The sequence below is a fragment of the Lygodium microphyllum genome, chromosome 5 (genome assembly GCF_053477565.2).
Source record: "Lygodium microphyllum isolate KBCC chromosome 5, Lygodium_microphyllum_v1.1.10, whole genome shotgun sequence".
NCBI classification, from domain to species: domain Eukaryota; kingdom Viridiplantae; phylum Streptophyta; class Polypodiopsida; order Schizaeales; family Lygodiaceae; genus Lygodium; species Lygodium microphyllum.
In genome coordinates, this window is record NC_141139.1 from 5,265,172 (window position 1) to 5,286,843 (window position 21,672).

The 21,672-nt window shown below is 41.8% G+C and overlaps 1 protein-coding gene across 1 annotated transcript in view; it reads left to right on the forward strand.

Moving 5' to 3' along the window:
* The first annotated feature begins 2,451 nt into the window (after positions 1-2,451).
* The window catches only part of LOC148035471 (endoribonuclease YBEY, chloroplastic-like), a 124,783-nt gene continuing 105,562 nt past the window's right edge, over positions 2,452-21,672 (forward strand). Inside the window, exons 1-2 of the mRNA XM_087677425.1 lie at positions 2,452-2,574; positions 2,695-3,341. Of these exons, the coding sequence (XP_087533551.1) occupies positions 2,880-3,341 (462 nt within the window). The 5' untranslated portion in view covers positions 2,452-2,574; positions 2,695-2,879. The remainder of the gene's footprint in view (positions 2,575-2,694; positions 3,342-21,672) is intronic.

The window sequence follows — 21,672 nt, forward strand, 5'->3', positions numbered from 1 at the left end:
CATGTACATGTCTGTCACCTCACTTCATACATCTATTGTTCATATTGTTGTTTGGTTTGGAGGTTTAAGGATCATTGCGGAGGTTCGAGAATCATCTAAGCCACAACCAAAATGATAATACAGTATACATGATTAAGAATGATATTGAGCACTAATAGATAGCTTAACAAAATGGTTGAATAATCAAATCAAGAGAAGTTTTGATCTAGGCTTTAATGAAATTGCACAACGTTGTGTATCTAAAGTAATTTCAAAAAATTGGCACAAAAATACCTTTGTATCCACCATAAAATTGACCAAACATGTCAAGCCATTTGTATATAATAGTTTCCATTTCTTGTTTGATATTGAGTACAAGCATATGTCTACTATTTTAGGTTATAGCTATTTCCATCATGGAAAATACAATAGTAGCACATGGAAGTAACTTTTTACATTTGAATCTCATTTGGATTTATTGCATGTACGTTTGTACCTAATGAGCCAGGAGAGAAGTTGCACTTGAACATATACAAATGCAAATTTTATTGTGTAGTCACTTGTGTAGAAAAGGTATTGTTATTTTAACCGTATCACATGAAACATTTGATGAAATGAGTACTAGGCGCTCTGCGCCTAGACTCGCCCCGGCGCTTCGCACCGGGGCGGGCGCGATTTTTGCAGGGGGCGGGTGCTGGACGCGTGGCACCCACCCCCGCGTTCTCTTTTTTTTTGTGGGGGAGGTGGGGGGCTGCCACGTGGCACCCGCCCCCACCTCTCCTTAACTAATAGTATAGATGAACAACTAGTATTATGGAAAAGGATGAGAAAAATGACATGGATATGTAGAATATGCAACAAATGTCACACAACATTACTAGATCAATGGAATCTTTAATAAGGAGTGGTTCTAATGAAAATATGATTATAATCACATGAGACTATTGTAAGGATTGAAAATTTTTGTCCAATTCACATGATATACATGAGGGAAAAGAGAAAGTGAGACATCTTTGAAATGCATTTTTTCATGGGATTAGAATGGGTTAAAGTGCCTTATTGAACTTTTAAAGAGGAATATGTATATGCTATAATTTATAAGCTCATCCATATTGATGGATGTAAAACTATACATGCTACTTTTTAGTGTTCTAAGTGTAATTAAACCTAGATCTCTATGAAACATTATTTCTAATGTTATAAATCATTTTTTTGTCTATTTTCTTGAACCAAATGATAGACAAGGAAAGGGATATATAATAACAATGCATAGTCTAAACTGTGTAATAACTATCACCTCCAATTGAAACTGTATATCAAATCATGTAACATATAACATTAAAAGAAAAATACACGATCACTTTCTTGATGATTTAGTACGTGCATCTTAATGACTCTTGGTGTGCATGTTTGTGTCTCCCCTTCTTCTTATGTCCCTTAAGTGAAATAACAATCACGATACACATTGAAATTTAATACACATGTGCACTCTCTCTCTCATCTCACCTCCTCTCTCTCTCTCTCTCTCATACCCCTCTTATTCATCTTCATCATCAACATAAAAAGATATCTATAAAGAATAAAATATAAGTTTACATTCTCTCTTGCTCTCTATGCACCTTCACACACACACACACACACTCTCTCTCTCTCTCTCTCTCTCTCTATGCTTGGCCATACGAGAGCTTCTGCTTAGACTCTTGTAGCTTCCCTGCATGTTATCTATAATCGGAATTAGGGGCACATTCTTGCTTGAACTCTAGTGGGGTTATGAGTACATGAGCAGATAGAAATCAATCAAGCAAATTGAAGATAAGTAGCATAACATGGTGAGTGTTGGTTAGATATTGGAGGATGCTAGATCCTTATGTGCATGAGCATTAGGGGATGGTTTGATACTTTGGTCTCCTAGGTTTCTCAACCCTTTCGCTCATCTTTCTATCTATCCTAAGCCCTTTTGCTCACCTTTCTATGTAAATTGTGCCTAAAAGGTTGCACATGCTTAGGGTGTTTTTCCTCTCACTTCATCATCTTCGTCTTGTGCTGGCCTGTAATATGAAAGAGAAGACAACATTTTTACACATAGATTTTTTGAAATTTAAGAATAAGGGTGCATTATTACACAAGCATTGCCATTGTGTGTGCGTGTGTGTGAGCAGCCCTTTTCTTTAATTTTCTAAAAAAACCATTATTAAAAAGTAAGATATCCACACACACAAAGCTTTGAAGTAGGCCACTTAACTAAAGTTAAACAAGGTGTAAATTTGTTGGTTTTTGGGATACACACCTCCTACCACCATACCATTGTATAAACATATGCCCTAAAGGGCAATGCTAACAAACTAAAAAAAAACAAAAATCAAAATGACTTTTAAAGCTCGATGTTAATTGTGGTCCTGCTCTAAAGAGCAAAGGGGAAAACAATAAACTACATCTACAGCAACATGCAGGTGCTATGAAGGACAAATGAGCACATAAGTAGAGAGGCAAAGGAGAAATCGAGCGATCCGCCTGGTCACTTATAGCGAACGGCGCCACAGGAGGTTGGCAAAATTGCAGACGGAAAGCCACGATTGGTAGAGGAGACACAAACAGGTTGCTATGCCGAGAGAGAGAGAGAGAGAGAGAGAGAGAGAGAGAGAGAGGTCCATTTATTCATTCATTCAGCCTGCGTGTGGCCATGCATTATTTTGTGCCATTCGAATGGAATTGCAGGGTATCAGGATAGGTGATCGCTGGAAAAAGGGGGAACGGTATTGGGAGTTCTGAGCTTCCAAAGCTGTTCTGATCAAGCGGCTCTGCTCTTTAATCAGAAGTCCCGCAGAATTCATCTGGATGTGATTGGCACGCTGATGTGCTGAGGGGTGAGGAGGAGCTGCTGGGCGTTAGTCTCTGAGAAGATGGCGACCACGTCCGGCATGCGAACACTGTTCCTCGCCCATCAGCAGCCTGGTCTTCCTCTATGCCGTTGTGCACGTCCATTCAACCTGGCCTTGCGTGCCTCTCATTGCCCTCGCTCCCTCGACATTACCTCCTCTCACAGCGTTTCGCAGAAGGTTATTTCCAAAGGCTCTTTGAATCTGCTCTCACCCATTTGGAGGGCACCCTACGCAGCTCGTTTCTATTCCTCATCTGTTTGCAGTGGGCGCCCAACCGCATCTTCACTTCGCGGCAGTCCTGCCAGAGAACGACGTACCTCTAATTCCAAGCAGAAGGAGCGCAACAGCAAATTGGCTAACATCAAGTCTAATAAGGAGGCAGTTTCGAAGCCCAAGAGAAAGCAGACCTTTACATTAAAGGAGCCCATTTTCAACGTTCCTGTGATCCTTGAAGACTCACTTGATGCCACTCCTGAGTTGGAGGTAAATGCATCAACATGATGAGAGGGAAATGCCCCTGCATGTTATTTTGTTCTGTTAAACAAGGATCAGTTCGTTGTATTGTTACCTCAATTGCACTTTTCTCAAAGATGAACCCTTGCATGAACAGAAGCATTCCTATGTTGCAATAGAAACATCAAAGCTAGGACCAGCCCTTTGTTTCGTCTTGGGAGAATTTGACTTGTTTGATAAGGACATGAACATATTTTGTTTTCCTTTCTCAACTGCTTTTAAAAGGTAAATGAGCACACAACAAATGGAGTGGTCTTTCATTGAGGACTGGCAAAACCAAGTTGATATATGGCGAAATTTTTAAGCTCATAGTGTTGGGATAGTTTTCCTGTGATCTATGTCAGTGATTTACTCAGGGCGCTATACTTATCAGAAAGTGGTGTGCTTGTCTTAAAACATACAAAACTTGCATGAGGATGTGCCTTAACCTAGGGTGTAGACCTTAAATTGAGTTAAGTACACTAATGCATGTGACAGAAATTTAAAACAGGTTATCATTAGAAGCACTTCTTCCACAAGCCTTTTTAAAATGCCTATTTACCTATTGGGACCATACCTTTGGTGCCCATTTCAACCCATACAATGTCTTCCTAAGCTTGGAAACCTTGTTTTCTTGAGTAGGCACCTCAAACCTTGGCGTTTGAGATGCATATACCTCCTCCTTGAGGTGCTCATTTAAGAATGCAATTTTAAGATCTATTCAAAAGATTGATTTTAAGATCCATTCGAAAGATTGGCCATTACTTACGAGTAGCCAAGGCAAGTATTACATGAAATAGCTGTCACCTTTGCAAAGGTCTCCCAAAAATCAAAGCCATGCACTTGTGAGTAGCCTTATGCAACAAGTTGGGCCTTTTACTTCTCCACTTACCCATTTGGCTTATACTAAGTCCATGCCCATTTTGTACAAATGACTATTCTATGTGTTGGCTAATCCCGAGGTCCAATTCTGGGTGTTGTGATATTGCAGTGGTGCTATGAAATCAAGGAAATAGTTACACTCACTTTTTGTTTTCTGTTTTCAGATCAACGAGTTTTGGTATTTGAATTGTTAAGGCCATATTGACAATGTGTTTAAGTTAATCTATGCTTATCTACCCTCTTTAACCTTTGAAGACTATACTCATAGATGACTTCTCTATTGTTCAAGCTAGTTTCTTCTCATTTAAGAGTTGCTTTGATAGTTGGGGAAGTGTCCTCTCCCAAACACGTGGTCGAGGAATTTCATCATTTAAGAGCTTCAACAAACAAGATGGGTTACTCCTTTGGCGGATGATAATTTGGATGAGCTCTTTTCCTCCTTTGCATGTGGCCGTTCCACAAACACTAGTTTGTGGCTAGCAATGGTCCTCAGTCTCTCAATCATCTCCGTCTCTCATTCATACAGCTGGTAAGCCTTAGATTCCTAATTGTACTCAAGAATTATATAAGGATACACTCCATGTTATTGGCTTCTAGCTTGGTCCTATTCATATGTGGGACATGAACATAATACTCACATGGAAATGATTTGAAATGTGTTGTGGAAGGTTGCTTGCTAGAGTAGATGTTGTTGTGAGATATTTTGCCTTCGAGTGGTTATAGATGAGATAAAATAGGTTGTCGGTCTGATTTGCAAATTAGAGTTTTTGCAGTCGAACAGGAGAGAGAAAATAGAGGAAAAAGAGTGTGTGAGTTGCATGATCCATCTCCTAGCTGCACTATGATCTCATTTTATTAATTAATGATCTTGGTTCTGTTAAGTTTGTGCATGTGTGCCACTTCACCAATTTATTTGGATCTAGCCCGCATGCATATTAGTTGTACACCCTTGAACCTTGTATGTGTATGTTCTAAATACACTTATGTCACATCTCTTTAAGGTGTTTCCCTATAAGTATCACATTAATTAATTAACACTCCCTTACATGACACTTCTACCCCTTAAGAATTGTTTTTGTTGTAACGCCCTTAAGAATTGCTTTTGTCCTCGAAAACAAGATTGGGAAGGTCTAATTGGAAAGTGGAAAACCTTTTTTGGATAATGCTTATATGCTCCCATATTTCAACTCTTTTGAATAATCCTTCTACTTTACCAATTACTCTTGTTAAATCGTATGCTTGTCTACTACAAACATCTAAAATCGTTTTGGGCTTGTGTGGAAGAGATTTCTCATCAAAGAGCTCCACTATCTCATCCCATGAGATGAGATTATTAGCTTCACCTAGTTTTTTCCCCTTAGCTTACTTACATGAAAATCTAGACATACCTTATTTGTGGCAAGAAGTTGGAGCTTGCAAGCTATTTCATATTATGTTTTTCACTATTGTAAATGGACCACAATACCTAGGAGATAGCATTCAACATTGTCCCTTTTTTATAGTTTTAGATTATTTAGGTACCATTGGATACATTTGCTCTCCCTCAAACACCAAAGACCTTCTATGCGTGTCACTATAGGCTGTGGCTCTATCTTGTGCCTTCCTAAAGTTGCTTTGTGCAAGTTTTAACATTCATTTGTATCTTCTAAAAAAATCTTTGGCTGCCTAATTAGAGCCCATGCTCTTCCAAAGAGTTCTTTGAGGCTTTCATGGATTGCTTGCTTTGTTCTTGACTGCACTATGCATTACATGCTGATTCACAATGGATCAGACCACTCTATCTTCGGATTCTTTGATGTTTTCTTAGGCTATTGTTGCGACGGAGGCTTTGGTGAGGTATTATGGTCTTGACTCTTCACAAGGTGCATCTCAGTTGGAGCTCTCTGCTGACGAGACTGATCACCTTTCAGTTGAGGAAAGACTATCCACTTTGGACACAACCAAAAGTTCAAGCTCTTCACAAACAATCTTGGTAGTAGGCTTATACAATCCATTTTTGTGTGAGTTCGATTATGTCTATATTGCTACTTTAGTTTTGTAGAGATTGATTTTAAGTCACCTAGGAGACCTAATTCCGTACCAATATGGATTAGGAGAAAACTCTATGATTATAGATGTTTCACAAGGTAATCCTTTCTATTTCATTTGAGTTTGAGTCTTGTGCCTCACAGTCACCTTCACCTGTCAGTTATGTAGGGACTGATTGTAAGTCACCTAGGAGACCCAATTTCGTACCAATATGGATTAGGAGAAAACTCTATGATCAGAGACGTTTCACAAGGTAATCCTCTCTATTTCATTTGAGTTTGAGTTTGGTGCTTCACATTCACCTCCACCTTTCCCACCCTTTCCTCTTACCCTCACTTCACAATTAGATTTATCTATATTCAATCTAGAGCCCCTATTTCACACCTACTATATGTGATCCTTTCTTAGCTATGTTGTCTTTGATGTACATTTAGGTTTGTTGTCATGACTGCGATCCGCACACTATCCACCTATATATCCGCAAGTGTGTCACTTTGTCCTCTAGTCATGTTGTGTAGGGAATCCCCCTCCGGCACACTGTACCATCCTCCCTGGTTGCTCAATTGCATGAACCCTTTTCTTGTGCTGATGAGCTATCTCCTTCATTGAAGGATCGATGGAGTGGAAAGGGATCACCTATCCATTTAGACCATGTCCCACCCTCCCTGATTGACCCTAAACATGGACCACATTCTGATGTAGATGTTTAGTCTCCTTTTTTGACGGAAATAGGGAGTGGTAAAGTCCAAATCTCACAAAGACCCTCCTAGCATTACTTGCCTAAAAAGAATAGGTTTTGTACATATTGCTAGAAACCTGGCCATGTGGATGACATTTGTCGCTCAAAGGCCAAGGGTATGAGACCCACACCCAAAATCACCCATCCACCTCTAATGGTATTGTAGTCACATCAAAGCTGAATTTTCAGGGCCATTTACAGCAGGTATTTGCTGCTGTCTAGCGGGCTTTCTTTGCTGTCCTATCACTACATCTTCTCGGAATACAACCCTTCCGACTTCCTCAATCTTTTCAGGCTGTTTATGCATGCCATCTTCCCAAAAGATAACATCATTGTTGCGTACAATTTTCCTTTTTTGGGGATCCCATAACCTATATCCCATTTCACCCTCATCACCATATCCTAGGAAAATACATTTCCAGGACTTTAGCTCAAGTTTGTTGTGTTCTTCCTTGCGAATGTGCACAAGTGTCTCACAGCCAAACACCCTCGAGTGAGCATATGAAGGTGGCTTGCCTTCCCCCTCCCCAAAGACTTGTTTAGTGACCGATTAATGGAGTGTACGGCTATCATACAGCCTCTGCCCATAATCCATGAGGTAAAGCAACATGTGATAGCATGGTACAGACCCTATCTTGAATGGTCCTATTCATACGCTCTGCAACACCATTTTGGGGTGGATTGTGAGGGGCGGTGAGCTCCCTTTTAATCCCTTTGCTGGCACAAAGGTTTTGAAAGGCTTTGGACACAATATTCCCCACCATTGTCGGAGCGAAGACACTTAAATGTCTTGGTGGTCTGATTTTCAGCAAGTGTCAGAAATTTTTTAATTTATCCAAGGCCTCGTCTTTACGATAGATTGGATAAACCCATACTTTGCGTGTAGCATCATCAACAAAAGTAATAAAATACTTCTTTTTCCCTAGAGATAACCCTGGCATCTGACATACATCTAAATGTACCAACTCTAAGGGTAAAGACTTTAGAGAAAGAGATTTTTTATGTGACATTTGAGCATGCTTACCATAAATACAATGATCACATTGTTCAAAATCAGCATACCTCTAAGACGGCAAATAACCCAAACGAGAAAGCACTTTCATTCTGGTTTGACTCACGTGTCCTAACCGGCTATGCCACAAAGAAACACTTGGCTGCTCAATTATGGCGACTACATGGTCACACATGCTAGATACATGCAAAGGTTACAAAGTATCACTTTTGGAGCCCTTGGCAACAATGCGAGAGCCTTTACAAATTTTCCATTTGCTGTCCTCAAAGGTGGTGTGATAGCCTTTGTCATCTAGCTGCATGTGCTTATCAAGCTCTTCTTAAGTTGAGGAACCGTGTTGAAATTCCAATTTCACACCATGAATTCCTGCAATTTTACATGCACAATCATCCCCGAAGTGGACAACACCACGTGCACCACCATTGTGGTCAAAAAACCACCCATGATGTGGTGTGACATGAAAAGACGCACTTGAATCAAGTATTTAAGTGTGCATGTCATCATTAGAATCTGCAATCAATGCATGTGTAGTCAAAGAAGAAGCAAGAAGTACATCACCATCACTGTCATTCTCATGAGTGACTACATTTACCTCTATCTTCACACTGTTTTTCTTTGCAAGTTGGCTATCCTTTTTCTCAGCCCTGTTGACTTCAGTGTTTTTGCTTTTGCCTTTCTCTTTCTTCAATTGAAAATAGTTCTGTTTGTAGTGACCTTTCTTGCCACAATGATGACACTCCACGTTTTTGCCATGAGATTTGCTGCGTGTTCTATTTTCAGAACTGCCCTTTTGCTGAAATCTGTCCCTAGTGTGCAATGCATTAGAGGACTTGTTTGCTGAATTATTTTGCATGTTGAGTTCTTCCATCAGCAAAGAACTCTCCACATCATAATATAACAGCCGAGCATTTGAGTTACTCAAGGCTGTCCTGAAAGTATCCCAACTTCCAAGTAAAGTGCATAGCAAGAAAGTAGCCTTGAACTCATCATCAATGTGGAAATCCAAAGCAATCAGTTGACTGAAAATTGAGCTGAACTCGTTCAAATGTACAAACATGGCTGTACATTCCTTCATCCAAAGGTCCATCAACTTTTTCAGCCAATAAACCTTGCTGGCTGCACTTTGCTTTGATGGACAAGACATTGTAGCATTGTTTTTGCCAAATTGCAAAATTGTGTGCACCCTCAAGCTTCTTGATGTGCAAAAGGTTGCTACTATCATTGTTTCCAGCCATGATTTGCAGCCCTAAATTGACTCAAATATCAGCAAATGCAAGCCCAAATGTTACACTAATGACCACGGTAGGCTGAAGTACCAAACAGCAGTGAAAATCAAGAAATTGCAGAAATTTCAGATCTGCAAATTGATTTCCAAAATTAGAGAATGTTTGCTACTGCACTCCACGATCCAGATTTACAGACCAGTGCACTAATTACGTGTGAAATCCCCAAAATTCTGCTGTAATTTCTGCTCCAAATGCATTCTCGAGCACAAATTTGACGATTGCGGTCAAAAGCCCCAGATTTTCAAAGGCAAATCTGCTCGAATTGCATCAATACATGTACCCAAGTGCATATACCAAGCAATTCTTGCACAAATTGATGGAATTCTGCCAAAGCCCTAATTTTCTCGGGTCCCCACCAGTGTGCACAAATTTCAATGAAATTGAAAAAATTTCACTAAAATGTGAAAAGCCCCAAATTTCCCGAGCAAAGGTGCACCAAATTTGCAATTTTCGAGTCATATTGTCATTCTCTACATCTAAATCCCCAAATCTGGGAAAAGCCCCAATTTTTCGGATCAAAGTTGCACACTGTGCGTGGGCATGCAAACACCCATCAGTGGGAGGAGAACAAAATTGCAGAAAATAATTTAAAAAATGACAAAGAATGTCTGTTGAATGTGAGCGTCGTGATGGCATTGACTTGCCGCGTGTCGCCCGCTTGCTCGGAGCTCGTCACCTGCTCCCAACCCGTCGCCTGCTCCCAGCCCGCCTGACCAGCCCATCACCTGTTGGATATGCGTCCGCTGGACCTGCATGTCGACTGCCTGACAACCTACTCACGTGCTGCCCACCTGGTCACGTCGACCTGCCTGCAACATCGACTGCTCGCCTAGCCTGCAACTGTCCAGCTCACGCCTGTTCACTGCGCCTTAAGAAGCGTGCACTCCTAAGCTGCCTCTTGCCTGCTCTGATACTAGTTTGATGTCAAGTGCGTGAGGATCGAGACAGAGTGCTCGCGGCTAAGGTATGCACAGTGAGAAAGGGAGTGAGTGCAGAGTAGAGAGTGAGGAAGAGAGTGAGAGCTCAACACCGAATGTGGGTACAATAACTAAGTGTACCACTTTAGGTTTTTGATAATATATATAAAGTACATGTATAAGGGTGCGTGCACACCCGAACACCGTAAAAGGCACAATGAGCCTTTATTCCCAACAGTGGCTACCTCGACTTCTCTTCGACACTTGCTCAATCTGATGAAGTTCTGCAAATACTGATCTCCATGGCCGTATAATAGATGCAGAAAATCTGACCTCAAAATTGTTCCCAAGCCTTGTAGCTTGGATATGCTGAAATCACCAATGTGAGGCTGCCATGGTCCTCCATGAGCAGGAGCAATGGTCTCTAATCTCCATAACAGTAGCTTCTTCCATGGCTCCTCGCTCGGAAGAAGGCCTCTCACGATGAGTTTTACCATCAATGCTCTATTTTGACTATCTGGGTCAATAACCCCTAAACCACCCCTAGATCTAGGATCCCAAGCTACCTTAGCCCGTGCAGAACTACCATCTCCACTTGACCAAATGAATTCATGATGAGTCACTTCACTTGGCCAATGCATGACGTAGAGTACCACATGGTGGCTAACAAAACCTGATTTGCAACCACCACCCTGCCTACTAGTGATAGCCTTGTGCTCAATATAGTAGCTTTTGTCTTATGCTAAGTAATAAGGGTGCCAGCTGCTACTCTAAAGAAATATCAATGCCTACATGGTAGCCTAGGTATCTAAGAGATGTGCCACGAGGGACCCAAGTAAAATTCTCATGTGGTTTCTTGTCTATGTGCGGAGTATCACAAACCCAAAATCCATAGGAATTGTGCAAATCAATAAGAGCTCCTAAAGCTTTGCAGAAGACCTCCATCGCAACTACAAAGGCCCTAAAATTATCCTCATCCCCATCCAAGTAAACAAATGTGTCATCTACAAACTCTACATCCAGCAACTCCTCGACTCTGGAATGGGAAGTCTAATGCCTCAAATACCTGTATTCCTATGCCTCAGGAAGGAGCTCATAGACTTTGCAACAAATAAGAAAAGAAGAGGTGCAAGGGGGCATCCCTATCTCACTAACCTCTTAATACTAAATCTGGCACCTCTAGTCCCACCAATGAGAGCCTAGCTGTGAGCTTATGAATATAGAGTTGATACACCTCTGATCCATTGCTCTAGGAAACCCATCCTCAACATGGTGCCCTCTAGAAACTCCCAATCAACTCTATCATAGGCCTTCTCGAAATCGAGAAGTAAAACAATGAGATTTTGTCCCCTGGATCATACAAGAGCTATGCATTCCCAGAAGGTGAAAATATCATCAAGGATGCTATGCTCCCGAACAAAACCGTTCTAGGTGGAGTGAATTAGGTCTAGCATCAAGAGAAATAGTCTAAGATTGTCATTTTGATTAGGATTTTATATGTTGTTCCAAGCAAAGTGATTAGTCTCCACTAGGTGATCTCCAACCTGTCTCCGTTGCCCTCTCGGATGAGGTGAATCAATCCCTCCGACATCCTTTCCATCATATCTCCAAATGCCATGATCTCCTAAAATGCTGCTAAAAGTCATGTGCTGATCACATCCCAATAGCTGAGAAAGAAAGCCTCGTCCAATCCATCATCCCCTGGGCACTTCCCTGATGGTAGTGCTAGCAAGGCCTTGGCACTCTCCTCCTCTAAGAACGGGGCCATCAAATGTATCTTCATGCTCTCTGTGAGACCACTCTCCTAGTACTCTATCCCTCCAATCCTGGAGGCCTCGTCGTCGTGCCCAACAAAACAATGTAATAATCTATGGCCAGCTGACCAACCTCTTGTGGCCCTTGGGCAAGGGATCTATCTGCTCTTCTACTAACACCCTATCTAGAGTGTATGGGACCCATGGTGCAAAAGAATTCTTTGTTCACCTTATCTCCTACTTGTGTCCAAAAAGAGGCCCTTGCATGGTACTTATACTCTGATGTGGCAGCCTCTATAACATCTATTTCCACTTTGGCTACATACATCCTCTCTCCTACCACCCACCTACATCTTAGTTGTCTTCTCTCCTCCCTTTGAAGTGCTGCCGATGAGGCTCTAGCATCCCTCACTTTCTCTAAGAGAACTTCCCTTAGGAAAGGAGCTCACCTCCTGCAAAGTCTCATCCAAGTCTCTAGCTACCTTGCCTGCTGAAAATGACTTGGCCCTCCAGATCTTGGTAATATCCTCCTCCAATTCCTCATCATAATACAAGTGTAAAGGAATGTTGATGTTGGTAGCACTTCCTATGGCTGCCTCTATAAGAACCAACTCATTTTGCATGTTATTGTCTGCATAATTGTGTTTGGCATGTTTGTACATTCTGTGTTTTCTCAATGCAAACCCTAGCATATCTTCACACTGACACCCCTTAGCCTAAATAGCCAAAGGAGAATCAGCCATCTAGTGTGCGGAACATGCCAACACTCGATTGGAGAGGGCTTTGGTATTGACCAACTGATGTAGGGAAGGTTGAATCTCAACCTCAAGAGATAGCTCCAATGCTAGTAGAGAATTGCCAAGATAGCAGTCAACAATGCAAATGGATCGAAATGGATGAAGAAGAAAGACATAACACTCCCCAACTCGAAGAGTGAGGGAACAGTCGATCACCAAGGTAGTCAAGATGTCCCAAGACTCAATCCCGAGATATGGCTCCAATGCTGACCAAGTGTCATAAGCACAACCACCAAAATAGCAATCCACCTAATATGAAAACAAAAATACACTAGTGTAATAAATGATGGTAAATGGGAAAAACACCTCACTTAAAAGAAAAGAAAGCCGGATGCCAAGGGAAAAGGATGTCTGATCTTGAGAGAGAAGATACTATCCCCATCTCCATGTTGATAGAGACAATACTCACCAGGGCAAGAACCGCAAAAACCTTCAACACAATTAGGACTGGTAAATACCTACAATGTTAACCTAAGCTGAAATACAAAACTAGAAAAGAAGCTTACTTTCCAAATATTTACATTGGCATGCTTTGGATATTGCACTAAGAAAGAAAGAAAGCTAAGTGAGTGTTAGATGTAGCAAAAGTGAATGAAAGGTAGGTAACTAGGTGTATATCAAAAGACTTGAAAAAATGGAAGTACAACTAAGCCTAAAGGAAATGCAAGCTAACTAGCATAAGGTTCCTAAGGATAGACTAGGACTTCTAAGAGACTAGCCTAGTAGGAGGTAATGACCGAACTAGCTAGAGATGCCACAAGGCACTAAGGGGGAGAGCCAAGATCCATTGCTCCTGTGGTGGCCAACAACCGATGGACACAAATACCATGATAGAGAAACTGCACTAACTCCCTGGGAAAGACCCCCTCCTTGGAATGGCACTACCAATGTTAGAAGGGGCTAGGGTTGGTTTGGGTATATCAGAACACAAAGAGAACCAGATAGGTTTGTTCTTGGTGTAAATTATGTGGCTGATTATGCTATGTTGATAGCCATCATGCTTCAAGGAAGCAATGGACAGAAAAGATAGCAAGAAATGACATAAGGCTATGTTGTTAGAGATGGAATCTCATGAAAAATTGCACTTGGGATTTGGTGCATTTGTCTAAAGGGTAGAAAGTGCTACCATGCAAATGAGTTAACAAAATGAAAGTTACTTTTGGTTCTTTGCTAAGGTACAAGGCACGACTGGTTGCTCAAGGGTACTAGCAAGAACATGAAATTGATTTTGATGAAATTTTTTCTCCTGTAGTCAAAATGACTACTTTGTGTGTTGGGATATAAAGGCCCGGTAACCTCCGTGTATATAGTACACGCACATTACATGTGAATGCACCCTTTACGTGCCCTAAGTATAAATACATTTTATTCTTTGTGTACCAACACATTGTTGGTACACTCTTATCGTCTCGGACTTTTCACTCTGCTCACTCTCTCTCCAGCCGTCAAACTCTTATGCTCACTCTTGCTCGATCTCAAACTCTCTCAGTTGTGTCCTTCCAGTTTCAACAACTAGTATCGGAGCTTAAGGTTCTGTGTACGCTTTCCAACTCGAACGCGACCTTCAGCACGCGGGGGACGGGTAGAGTTGATTGGTTGCAGATGTGTAGACAAGACCAGGCGGCACTGGGCAGCGGGCGTGGATCAGGCGCCTGCTGCTGCGCGCGGTGAAGACGTGCAGGCGATGACTGGAACGACGCGACGTGCAAGCGACCTTTGCGGGCGGTTTCCGTGACGGGTGACAGGCAGGGGGCACCGGCGGGCAAGCGTCAGTCAGACGTAACGGGTCGCGTGACAGTTCGCGACCTGGACAGGCGGGCGACCTGATGCGATGGGGGTCAACGGATCCCCCCTGTTAGTTCCTTCTTTTTTTTTTCAAAAACAAATCAATTTTTTCTCTAATCCCCTTGGCTGGTGTTCACACACCAAAGGTACAATTTCAAAATCTGTGCAAATCGGGCCACAGAATTTGGGGCTTTTCCTAGATTTGGCATCATTCATGCCTGTCAGTGACTTTTGAGTTAGAAATTGCAGACATCGCGAGCGGTGACCTCAATTAAATTGGGGATTTTGCAAATTTTGTCGAAATTTTACATTTTTTAGGTAAAATTTCCTGACATTGGATCCCAGAAATTTGGGGCTTTTCATGTATTGGCAAAGCTTTACTCAGCTGGTCAGATTGATTGACATTCATGCAAATTTGGACTTGAAATTTTGGGGATTTGCGCAGAATTTGCTAAATTTCTGCATCTTTTATCCGTGCAGTGGTTGGTTAATGTACAAATAGCGGAGATTTATTTCTGGTTGAGGAAAAACAGTAGGGCATTTTGTTCCTGAAGGATTGTGAGGATGCTTTGCAGGAAGATAAACCAGCACTAATGTCTGATGCAGATTGGGCCAGAGTGAATAAAAAGGCTGTGGCTTACATAAAGATGGGTGTCACTGATGACATTCTGACAGACATTAAGGGTTTAGACACAGGTTATGCAATATGGGAGAAGCTGAAGACTACTTATGAGATCACCACACCTGTTAATCAGGTGCATTTAATGGGCAAGTTGGTGAATATGCGACTGGATGAGTCAAAGCCTGCAGCTGAGCACTTGAGTGCATTTACAAGGATTCTAAATCAGCTCAAAGATGCAAACTTGGACTTTGATGATAAGTTGAGGGCGATCTTTTTGATCATGACACTGCCGTACTCGTGGGAAACCTTGGTGGTTTCACTCAGCAATAACCCCAATCTCTCATATGATGGGGTAAGGGGTTCTATCTTGAATGAAGAAATCAGACGTATGTCTAGTGGAGAAGGCAGCAACTCAGCTTATAATGTAAGAGGCAGGGCTGAAAAGAAAAATGCATATGCAGGGCAGAGAAACAGGAGCAAGAGCAAAGGAAAGGATAAGAGTGACATTACTTGCTATCATTGTGGTCGGAAGGGCCACAAGAAACCTGATTGCAGGTACTACAAGAAGGAACAAGAGAGAAAGAAGAATGCAAGAGATAAAAAGAAGAAAGGAGAAAAGACAGATGCATTGGAGACATCCAAAGGTAAAGAAAAGGCCAATGTGGCCTCTAGCGTGGCCATAGAGGAGCTTTCAGATATATAGAGGCTGATGTATTATGTGCAGTTGATTATGATGCCCTTGTATGTCACATGCAGGATATGCAGATTACCAAGGCTGATGTGATTGATGCAGTCTTGTCTGTTGATAATGGTGTCACTCAGACTTGGATTGTAGACTCTAGTGTCTCTTTCCATGTAACTCCTTGCTTGGAGTGTTTTGCTATGTTCAATGCAGGCAGTTATGGAAAGGTGTACCTTAGAAATAACCATGCTTGCAGCATTGATGGGATTGGTACCGTACACTTGTCTTTAGACAATGGTCAAGAGCTTGTATTGAAAGATGTCAAATATGTGCCTGGCATTAAAAAGAGTTTACTGTCTGTTGGTCAGCTTGACTTGCATGGCTATACCACACTGTTTGGTGGTGGTTTGTGGAAAGTGAAAAAGGGTTCCATGCTGATTGGAAAAGGAACCAAGAAGGGCACATTGTATTGTTTGCACTGTAAAGCCTTGAATGGCAAGTTTCTTGTAGTTGCTGAAATTTGCAGCCACTTGGAGTTATGGCATAAGAGATTAGGCCATATAAGCCAAAAAGGACTTGATGTCCTTACCTCTCTGAAGAGGGTTGATGGAAAAGGCTCTAAACTTGATTTTTGTAACGAGTGTCAGTTTGGAAAGCAAATAAAAAATTCTTTTTACTTTGGTGTCTCTCGTAAGTCCAATGTCTTGGACTTAGTGCATTCTGATGTATGTAGTATGCCCGTGAAATCATTGGGTGGTGTTGCATATTTTGTCTCCTTTATTGATGACTGTTCCAAGAAGATTTGGGTGTACTTTCTGAAAAAGAAAAGTGATGTGTTTGCTGTTTTTAAAACTTTTCATGCATTTGTGACCACTCAGACAGGTAGAAAGTTGAAATGCTTGCGAACTGATAATGGGGGTGAGTTCACATCGATTGAATTCAAGTCCTTTTGTGACTTGCATGGTATTAAGAGGGAGCTTACAGTCCCTTACAACCCTTCTTCAAATGGGGTGGCTGAAAGATATAACAGGATTTTATGTGAAAGAGTGCGGTGCATGCTGTCCACTGCTAATCTCCCTCATGCATTTTGGGGAGAGGCACTCAAAACCGCGGTTCACATTTGCAACCGCTCTCCAAACAGGTCCTTAAATAATGGCATCCCTGAGGAGGTTTGGTCTGGCAAATCGGCCTCATATGACCATTTACGCATTTTTGGCTGTGATGCCTTTGTGCATGTTAGGAAAGAACTGAGGAATAAACTTGACCCAAAATCTGCAGTAAGTGGGAGCTAGCTATGCAGGAAGAGATTAAATCTCTATATGCAAATGATACTTGGGATCTTGTGTCATTACCAAAGGGAAGAAAGGCACTTCCAAACAAATGGGTGTACAAAGTCAAGACAGTTAATGGAAAACCCAAGTACAAGGCAAGGCTAGTTGCCAAAGGTTATGCACAAAAGGAAGGGATTGACTTTTAAGAGGTCTTCTCACCTGTTGTGAAGATGACCACTTTACGTGTGCTTTTTGCTCTTACCGCTGTTTTGGATTTAGAGATGCATCAAATGGATGTAAAAACAGCTTTCTTGCATGGTGACATTGATGAGGAAATCTACATGAAACAGCTCGAGGGCTTTGTAGTTCTTGGAAAAGAACAGATGGTGTGTAAGCTAAAACGCAGCCTGTATGGGCTGAAGCAAGCACCACGGCACGCTCCAAGCTCCATCACGGTGAGCAAGAGAAGAGAAGAGAAGAGAAGAGAAGAGAAGAAGAGAGGAGAAGATGGAGAGCTTCTCCACCCCACGGTCCCTCACCCTCACACACTCACTCCCTCACACTCTCACACTCCCTCTCCCAAGCACAAGCTCAAGCAAGCAAGAATAAGAAGAAGAAGAAGAAGAGAAGAGCCACTTTTTGCCACACACAAGAATGAGTTCTTCTTTCACTTTTCAACTTTATATACAAAACCCTAAATCCCTTTTGGGCGGTCATCCCCTTTTCCCCTTTCTTACATGGCCGGCCGTTGGCCTAAGCCCATTTCTCATTTCCCACCATTCTAATTTATCCTATTCCCAACTAATGCATACAATTTGCACAGGAGCGAGCCTGGCACTCTTTTACAAGGATTCGGGAGCGCTTCCACATTTAATGGTGTGCTTTTTACTCTTTTGCTTTCTCAGGGCAACACTGAGACTTTATTGCAGAAGTTGCACGCGCCTTGATTTCTGAAAAAAATATGCCTAAGCATTTTTGGTCTGAGGCTGTTCATACTGCTGTTTATATTATGAACTGAACCCCCACAGCTGCAGTTCATAGTATGACCCCCGAAGAATATTTTACAGGTAAGAAGCCTGATGTTTCACACTTGAAAGTATTTGGCTGTATTGCGTATGTTCATGTGCCAGATGAGTTGCGGAAGAAACTGGATCCAAAGGCTGAAAAGTGTGTCTTTATTGGATACTCTTTAGAGCAGAAAGGGTATCGCTGTTACAACCTTGTCACATGTAAGTTCAGAGTGAGCAGGGATGTCATCTTTGATGAAATGAGCAGTTGGTATGCATCTAGTGGTGATGCATTGGATGATGATGATGATCATGACACTCATGTGCAGGCTGAAAAGCAAGAATCACGAACTCTTAGTGGACCAGAGACATCATCTGGTAGTCCTTGGTCTGGGAGACTAAGGAGTACCTCTACATCTTCGAGTGCATCTAGTAGCACTACAGGTAAAGACAAAGGAAAGAATAAGGTGTCAGAAGGCATTGATGTAGTTCTTGATGGAGACTCCAGTGGCTCAGAGAGCTTGGATGATGAGCTTGGCATTCCTTCAGTGAGGACTCCAGGTGTGCAGAGAGCACGCGTTAATGCAAAGACTTTACAGTTGCTGGTGGGGCTATTTCTTGGTGTTCCAAGTTGCAAAATATTGTTGCACTGAGTACCACTGAAGCTGAATACATATCAGCTACTGAAGCTTCTAAGGAAGCTATATGGTTGAGCAGACTTGCAGATGATCTCGGCATGTCTATGGGTATTGCAATTTTGGGATGTGATAGCCAGAGTGCTGTGTATCTGGCTAAGAATGCCATGTATCATTCACTCACAAAGCATATAGATGTGCGATATCACTTCATCAGACAGATTCTGGAAGATGGTCAAATCACATTGACGAAGATTAAAACACAAGATAACCTTGCAGATGTTCTCACTAAAAGTCTAAGCAGAGCTCAACACGAGCATTGCATTCGACTAGTGGGAGTTGGTTAGCTAGAGGTTCATATCGGACCTTTAAGTGGGAGGTTGTTAGGATATAAAGGCCCGGTAACCTCCGTGTATATAGTACACGCACATTGTATATGTGCCCTAAGTATAAATACATTTTATTCTTTGGGTACCAACACATTGTTGGTACACTCTTATCGTCTCGAACTTTTCACTCTGCTCACACTCTCTCCAGCCGTCAAACTCTCATGCTCACTCTTGCTCGATCTCAAACTCTCTTAGTTGTGTCCTTCCAGTTTCAACATTGTGAACCATTTTGGGCTTGGTTGTATCTAAAGATATGGAACTCATACAGATGGATGCAAAAACAACTTTCTTACATGGTGATCTGCATGAGGAGATCTATATGCAGGAGCCTGAGGGTTTTGTTGCACAATGGGAAGAGCACATGGTATGTAAACTCAACAAGAGTTTGTATGGGCCAAAACAGGCACCACGAGAATGGTATCATATATTTGATACATTTATGCAATCTCAGGGATTCCATAGATCTCAAGTTGATCACTACTTATACACAAAGAAGGCAGTCTTCTTCTCTTGGTTTTGTATGTGGATGACATGCTGATTGCAAGTAGGGATGTTCATGTCTTGGACTCCTTGAAACAAAGCCTATACAGTAGCTTTGATATGAAGGATCTTGGTGAGACCAATCGGCATGCGTATACTCAGGGATAGATCACACGTTCTTCTCTATTTGTCACAATAGAAGTATGTTACTAGGGTTTTGCATGATTTCAATATGGAGGGGGGGGAAAGCCATTGGTGTACCGTTGCCTCCATATATGAAACTTAGTGTAGATGATAGCTCTACATTTGATGGTGGAAAGGCTGAGATGGCCAAGATTCTTTATGCTTCAGCTGTTGGTAGCTTGATGTATGCTATGGTTGCTACACGTCTTGACATTGCATTTGTGGTGGGAGTGGTTAGCAAGTACATGGCATATCCTGGCAAAAAGCATTGGGAAGCGCTGAAGGGTATCATGAGATACCTTAAGGGTACAAAATACTTGTGTATTTACTTTGGGAAGTAGAAGTCATCTGTTGTTGGCTCACGGATGTAGACTGCTACTTTAGGATATGTGTTCATGTTCACAGGGGGAGCAGTCTCTTGGATATCCAGGTTGTAGAAGTGTGTTGCACTGTCTACTACTACAGAGGCAGAGTATGTGGTTGCCATTGAGGCATGCAAGGAGGCTTTATGGCTTTCATGTTTGGTAAGAGAGCTTGGCATTACAAAGGTTCCTATCCTCCACTGTAATAGTCAGAGTGCTATCATGCTAGTATGAAATCTTGTCATTCACGTTTGGTGAGAGAGCTTGACATTACAGAGGTTCCTATCCTCCATCGTGATAGTCAGAGTGCTATCATGCTAGCACGGAATCCTGTCTTTCATGCAAAGACAAAGCACATGCAGGTGAAGTATCATTTTATTAGGGATGTACTTGACTGTAAGAGCATTGAGCTTGTCAAGGTACATACAAATGATAACCTTGCAGACCTTCTCACGAAGGGTCTTTTAGCAGAGCAGTTTGCTCATTGCCACTAGATGATGGGGGTTGGATAGTATATGTGTATTTCAGCTTTGCACATACATAGACTTAGCTAATTCGTTCCTCTACCTTTAGGCACATTGCCTTTAAGTGGGAGGTTGTTGGGAATAAAGGCTTATCGTGTCTTTTACGGTGTTCGGGTGTGCATGCACCCTTACACATGCACTTTATATATATTATCAAAAACCTGAAGTGGTACAAGGGTGTTAGGCTTATCTTGTATCGGGGTAGGTTGTGAGTAGGACTTTCATGCTAGATTTCTCACAAATTATATGGACTCAAGGGCATTGTCACATATTATTGCTTGGTACAGATGTGTCACAGAGAGAGAGAGAGAGAGAGAGAGAGAGAGAGAGAGAGAGAGAGAGAGAGAGAGAGTATGTAACCAGCCTTCCTCCTCGGATAGGGTAGTAAATCCTTGATTACAACTTAATTACAACAACAAACAATAAATGCAAATTTGAAAATACAAATTTACCTATTGATCTTGGACAATGCACACCTGATTGGCCCCCAAAATTGGCACCCTTTTCGGTATTTCTTTGGCTTTATTGAAGAAAAGTTGATTTACAATGGGATTCTTCCAATCCCCTTCGCAATCCAAACTCCCCTTGTTGTCCAAAGTGACCAGCAAGTCTTCAATCTATTTTGCCCCTTGATTCGGACACTTGATTGGACTTCACCCACTTCATGGATGATGGAAATGCCCCAAATTCAATGGTTGGCTAGTCCTCCATTTGAATTTAGTTGAAATTCACCTTCAGCCCTGAAAAATCCAAGTCTTGGAGCTTTCAATTTTTGGCACGCTTTCCAAGGCTGCTACTAAACCCTAATTTTTGCTGTAAATTAGGGTTTACAGCAAGGAGAATTTACAATTTCTCAGTCTCAAGGGTCCAAATGCCGACATCTTCCGAGCAAGACTGTGAAATGGTTGGAAGATGAGAGAGAAAGCTATAGAGAGAAAATTTAGAGTTTTGTTGCGAAGAATGACTG